This window comes from Triticum aestivum, chromosome 7B, assembly GCF_018294505.1.
Source record: "Triticum aestivum cultivar Chinese Spring chromosome 7B, IWGSC CS RefSeq v2.1, whole genome shotgun sequence".
In the NCBI taxonomy this organism is placed as follows: Eukaryota; Viridiplantae; Streptophyta; class Magnoliopsida; order Poales; family Poaceae; genus Triticum; species Triticum aestivum.
The window spans coordinates 80,663,188-80,669,487 of NC_057813.1; the positions used below are offsets into that span (position 1 = coordinate 80,663,188).

Below are 6,300 nucleotides of genomic sequence, written 5' to 3' on the forward strand. Positions count from 1 at the left end.
GTTACTTTCTTAACTAGTATAAACACCACAGTAAAAATTTAAAATTCCATGAAAGAATGCATGAGAAAAGCTATACAGTTGAAAAAGCAGTGCGGTCACCCGCAAAAAAAAAGTAGTGCGGTTGGAAAAAAACACAGGTACAAAATTGATGTTAAAAATAGCATCATTGAACACTTCATGCACCACGCTCTGGTGATGTGCGATCATGCAAAACTGTTTTGGAGGGAAGCTGAGAATTTTTTCGACTTCAAACTACCCCGGCTACATCCTGCTACTTGGTCACGGGATTTGCTAGACCCGGGGTTTGTCTGCAAGGACCGAGCCGCCACCATTATCTCAGTTATGTGGGCAATATGGTCTAGCAGGAATAAGTATACCCATGAGGAGGTTAAGTACCAGCCTGGTAGGTCGATGGTTCAAGTACAAGAACTCATTCATGCTTTGTATATTCCGGCCACTCCGTCTGCAGGGCAGCAGAGGAAGAATGTGGACTGGATACCACCAGAGACCGGCTGGGTAAAGGTGAACACAGATGCTGCTGTTGATGTGAATGGGGGAACTTCAGCCATTGGACTTGTGGCAAGAGATCAGGGAGGTCTCGTGCTCGCCAGAAGTCGCAAGCTAAGGGGGGTGATTGACCCGTATGTTGTTGAACTCCTAGGAGTGAGAGAAGCTGTGCGTCTAGCTATGGAGAAGGGCTGGACGTAGGTTGCCGTCGAAACGGATTGCCAAAACTGTCACGGAGGAATAGATGGCCACAAAATGCTGGTCGATGGGGAGTCCAGTAATTAGCGAAATCAAATCATATCTCCAAAATTTTCAGGGTTTGCGCATCAGCTACATGAGAAGAGAGGCCAATAAGGCTGCTCATTGGTGTGCTCAGGAGGGCCTTAAGAGTGCCTCTGATGTTAATCAGTTTGATGTAATCCCTGATTCTCTGATTGCCTTAGTGCAATCTGATGTAAACCGTCACATAATTGAATAAAATGCCTAGAGTGCGGTTCTCAAAAAAAAAAAACTTCATGCAGTTGAAGCACGTGAAAAAATACAGCTAAAACACACAACATAGAGTTTAAAAAGATGAGGATGCACTAGAAACTTACATTGTTGTCAACTGCGCAATCGTTTCTTCCACATTGTTTTTGCCACAATGGCACTTTATGTGACAACGAAACCGAAGGCCTATCGGGTTAGGGCAAGTGTTCGCTCTCTCATTGGAGACCCATCAAGGCCCTGCTTCATTACTAGTAGAAAGCAAAGATCTTGAGACAAGATAGCATCCACCACATTCAGCGCACGCAGGCGCAGACAAACACTCAGCGAGCACATGACGACGAGAGCACAACTTCAGCCGAGGCAACAGGCACACGCAGATGCAGACCACAGCACAGCGCACATGACACGCCGTGCTCTAGCCGTGCCCTACATGAAAATCTACCAACTAATGGCATGACGTGCAAACTCAGAAACTTCTGCGCCATACACACATCACTCAAAATTATCTGTCCGCCTGTCTAGCTCCCCCTTGACACTGTGCCCTTGTACAATACCACAAGGCACTTCTGGTTGAGTCGCTCTTTCAAGCTCAGCATCAGAAATGGCGAATGATCCCAAATGTTATAACAAGATGAGATGTAATAATACTAAGTCCATCCTTAACTTCCCCATCGCGACCCACGATGAGCGACAATACTTGGTCCAAATTCTTAGTTCAACCCATACGCTGCTGACGCTGACACATAATTATCCAGTGATCCAGTACAGACAATCGCAACTCGCAAACGCAAAGCATGTACAGGGATGATAAAAGCTCCGGTACAAACTGCATAACTAAACTAGCCATCAGTCGTCAATTTCCGTGGCATCATCAGTTGTTAATCTTCGCCACGCTTCCTACCTGCCTTGAGAGACATTCACGGGCAGCGGGTTTGTGCCGACATAGCTAAGCTCGACCTTTTGAGGCAGAAGTTGGTAGCTGACGGACATCTCCTCGAATATCTTCTTTAGCTCCATCACAAGCTCAGACCTCCTGATGCTCTTCTCCCGGATATTCTGGAAGTTCATCGTGTGCTGGGCGCACAGAGCCATGTTGATCTTGTTCACGTCCAAGATGTCCTTCAGGTTTACCGTGTGGATCGGGTGCCAGCGTGTAGGTTTGCTCTCCAAGTACCTGAAACCCCAGAGAATCATGACAATTGATCACATGGAGGAAATAAAAATGAAGCCAAGTTTGGATAACTCATCTGCCATTCAGATCATGTGCAGATCTGTGTATTCATAAATGAAAGGGCTATAGATTCACTTAAGAACTATGCCCAGATAAGAAGCAGTAAATTAAACACAGAAGAAGCTCAAGAATAATACCCTTTAATTCTGGCTTTCAAAGCTGCGATGCTCTCCATTGATGTTTTAACATCAATAGCAAAGTCGATGGTGTCATACATGTCAGGGCTTCGGTAGAAGTTGCTGATTGGCATTGTGGACAACGCAGAGTTTGGATAATATACCTTCTCATTGTCATTCTTCAGGAAAACAGTGGTTAATATATTCATTTCTTCGACAACCATCTATTATCAATATAGACACATGTCAGCATCAGAATTTAACATCAGTAAGATCAGTGAAAAGGGGAACTGAAAACAGGATAGTATAGAAGTAACCTGTATTCCATCAATGACACAGCGGTCCCCAACATCAAACGGATGCATGATGAAAACAAATATGAGGGCCTCAAATACAGTCTTGCAGGCATTTCCAAATATGAAGACCACAACTAGAAGCTGGGATGAGATGACAACAAGGATCTTGGTCGTGGCGATGCCCATCAACAACAGAGTGATAATGATGATTATAATGAGTACTAGAATTCTGATGAGGCTGTGAAGTTGGCTAACTGCAGTTTTTGTGTCATTCAGAGAATGCGCCAGTGACTTGCGGTCCAGGTATGCGCTTACCTGCAGTAAATAATGATCAAGCAAGGAAACGAAAAATATCCATATACATACAGAACTTTATCAACGTCGAAGCATCAAAATGTGGCATATACAGCAGTTTTTGCAGTTTTGCAGCAGCATGTATTCTTTCCTTTCTTAAGAAGTTAAATGATTTATACCAGGGAAAAATAAGACTTGTTTAGAAACTAAAGAATCTATACATGATTATGACTGCTGCAACTGAAGTCAAAAAAAAAAGGGCAGCCCGGTGCATGTAGCTCCCGCTTGCGCAGGGTCCGGGGAAGGGTCCGACCACTTTGGGTCTATAGTACGCAGCCTTTCCCTACATTTCTGTAAGAGGCTGTTTCCAGGACTTGAACCCGTGACCTCTTGGTCACAAGGCAGCAGCTTGCAACTGAAGTCAAACTGAAACACAAAACAGGAAACACTTGAATCAATCTACATCATAGGATAAGATTAATTGCCCCTTATAACTTCTGAAATATATTTAAAATGGAAATTGTGACTGAGTTTAAAATTCCCATTACCACCCAATTTTTCAGAGCAGATCTTTTTATCTTCCCCGTTTCTGATGCCCCTTCAAACATCGGAAGGACCAAGGCTGCCTCCTCCCTGTTGAAAAATCTCAGCAAATCCAGCTCCTCAATGTGCCTGCACAGATGAAAAATGGTCACGGCAAATATTGAAATATGTTTCCAGAGAAGAACGGGCAATCGTGATCCTCACTTGTAGCCAGGCCTTGCAACATTTTTGAAAATGGCATTGGCTGCTGCCTTTGCCTCCCACTCACTGTTTATCTCCTTATCTTTTTGTTCCGTTTCATCGAACTCATGAAAGCTCTCAATACTTTGAGATATTGTTGAAAGCCTTGAGCTTCGGATTGCCGTGATGAGCCCTTTCATCGTCCAAGCCGAGATCCTCTCCTGCTTCATCTTCCTCAGTTTCACGACATCGATCACCTTGGGCGTTCCTTTCTCCTCCTTCGTCCTGCTCAAGCTCACACGCCCACTTGGCTCCCGCCCAACATTCTCCGCTAGTTCCATCAATGGAGGGCCCGAGAGCGTCTGCAGCACGTACTGGTGGAACAGGCTCTCCTGGATCCGGTCAAAGAAGGCCTTCCGGTGGAAGGTGGACGCGATGGCCTTCATGATAAATGTTTTGACCACCCAGATAACTGAAGCGATGAGCACGGAGGCGAGGAATCTGGAGATGTAGTTGAGGATCCTGGCAGTCTTGGCCGGGCGTCCCAGCTCCTGGTCGAAGAGCTGAGACCAGGCGATGAGCACGAGACCGACCCAGAGGCAGGCCTGCACGCTGTTCTTGAGCCCGAAGACGAAGTAGAGCACCTTGTTGCGGAGCAGGAAGTTGCGCTCGATGAGGAAGACGACGAAGGCGATGACCCAGTGGCTGACGAGGTGGCCGGAGAAGACGGTGATGACCATGACGCACCACTTCCAGATCTCCAGCCCCCACACGAAGTGGCCCTTGAGCGGGCGCGCCACGAGGCTGACGACGAGCAGCGCGAGGAAGAGGACGAGCACGGCGAGCTCGAGCGAGATGCAGGCCCTGCGGCGGCACTTGGCCGCGGTGGCGGCGGTGGGTGCGCCGTCCTTGCGGAAGACGTCGTCGTCGTCGTCGCCCTCGCCCGGGGTCTGCGGGGTGGAGGCGGGGCGAGGGGTCTGGGCGGTGGAGGCCGGGTGGGCAGGGGACGGGTGGGAGGAGGGGGCGGTAGGGGTCGGCGGCTCCACGAACCGGGATTTGGGCTTGGAGAGCGAGGAGCGGCGGCGGAGCAGCGCGCCCTGGGCAGGGGGCAGGGGCGGGCGCGCGGGGCTCTGCGGCGGCTTCTCGGGGTTCGGCAGATGCGGGCGCGAGGTCGGCGTCGGCGGCGGCGGCTTCTCGGGGTTTGGGGGGGTTTTGGGCGCGTCGGCCGCCGTGGCCCGCTGCTGCTGCGGCTGCTCAGGCGGCATGATGAGGACGACGTCGCCATTGGCGGCGGCCGGGGGCTTCGGATTGGCGCTGGCGGTGGCGGTGGCGTTGGACGGGGGCTTCCCGTTGGCATTAGCGCTGGCGTTGGCGTTGGACGGATCCATGGGTATGCCGCCGCCGCCGCCGCCGCCGCCGCTGTGCGCGCGCGGCGGTGGACGCAGCGGGGGTGCTGGTGAGCTAGTGCTTAGGGTTAGGCTGGAGGGAAGCTTGTGCGGCGGCGGCGGAGGAGGGAAATGGGGGTGCGAGGGTGAGTGATGGGCTTTGCTGCTGGGGTGGCGAAGTGTGGGAACGGAAGAGACCGACGGGCGTCGCCGTTTCTTTCTCGAAATTCGTGCTGGACGGAGGTGGACGGGAAAAGCAGCCGCGCAGCGCACTCGGCACCGAACCCCCTTCGCGGAGCCGGGTTTCACTCGTCCCGTCCCGTCGTCGTGCCGTCCACACCGTCGCCTAGGTCTCACGTTTCCTCGTCTCCTCGCCGTCCACTCTTTTATTTTCCCGAGCTCAAAAAAGAGTGCTCGTATTTTATATTCCTGTCCAAAAAAAAGATCGTTTCATTTTTGCGACGCGCAATAATCAACTCCACCAGCGCATGTTGCCTTGATACTCAGAAAAATGTGCCGGGTTCAAAAGTCAATCAATACGGCTGTTTCCTTGTTCTAGAAGTTGCTAGACACAATGATGAGTAGCATACACCAGTAACATACACATATCCCTAGACTATGTTACTACCTTCATAGTGGGTACTACCTCCGTCCGGGTATATTGGGCCTAAAGACCAAATCTCCCAGACCAAGGCACCTCGTAAGCAGTTTTTAGCTTTAAATCTGGCCAGTTAACTTGCTAGGACGATTAATCGCCTTGCCAATCCGCTAGCCTGCATGCATGCAGCCACAGCTCCCCACCGCATGCGTGTCCCATGCCCAATCAGGATGCAGCCTCTCCAATTAATACTATCGACAGATACGTAGGGAACAGCAACAGGCCTTAGAAAACCGGACAGCGCTTCGTTGCTCTACGGCCTTAAAATCCCGGACGGAGGTAGTAATAACATAAGTGTGGTAACATGCAAAGCTTCATTTATTAGGTTATAGACTCATATTGCATTGGGACATGTGATGTTACAGTAACTAGCTAAGTTACTATAACTACCTCTCTCCTCATTAACTCACTGTCACATAAGCAAATTTGCTGAGTTGGACTCGATGTTACTGCTGAAGTTACTCCCACTGTGGCTAGTCTAAGGTCCCTCCCAGTGCTCCACTTTGTACAGGTGCTAAGGCTCTCATGTAGGCAAAAAGTCTGATGTGGCAAGGTAATTAAGAGAAGAGAGATAAGTGTGATGACTCCAGGAAGAAACAAT

At 49.8% G+C, this 6,300-nt stretch overlaps 1 protein-coding gene across 1 annotated transcript; it reads right to left on the reverse strand.

Moving 5' to 3' along the window:
- Positions 1-1,594: 1,594 nt before the first annotated feature.
- Positions 1,595-5,266, reverse strand: LOC123156987 (mechanosensitive ion channel protein 10). The gene is made up of 5 exons (XM_044575203.1): positions 3,681-5,266; positions 3,482-3,605; positions 2,661-2,954; positions 2,365-2,567; positions 1,595-2,170 (listed from the first exon to the last, which is right to left on the reverse strand). Exons 1-5 carry the CDS (start codon positions 5,042-5,044, stop codon positions 1,894-1,896), a joined length of 2,262 nt encoding a protein of 753 aa, XP_044431138.1. The 5' UTR covers positions 5,045-5,266; the 3' UTR covers positions 1,595-1,893.
- Positions 5,267-6,300: the final 1,034 nt, after the last annotated feature.

Excerpts from the sequence above, each read along its gene's own strand:
- LOC123156987 (XM_044575203.1), bottom strand. The coding sequence starts at position 5,044 with ATGGATCCGTCCAACGCCAACGCCAGCGCTAATGCCAACGGGAAGCCC. Across the intron at positions 2,955-3,481 it reads CTGCTCTGAAAAATTGGGTG|GTAAGCGCATACCTGGACCG; the intron begins GTAATGGGAATT and ends TATTTACTGCAG. Across the intron at positions 2,568-2,660 it reads GTGTCATTGATGGAATACAG|ATGGTTGTCGAAGAAATGAA; the intron begins GTTACTTCTATA and ends TATTGATAATAG.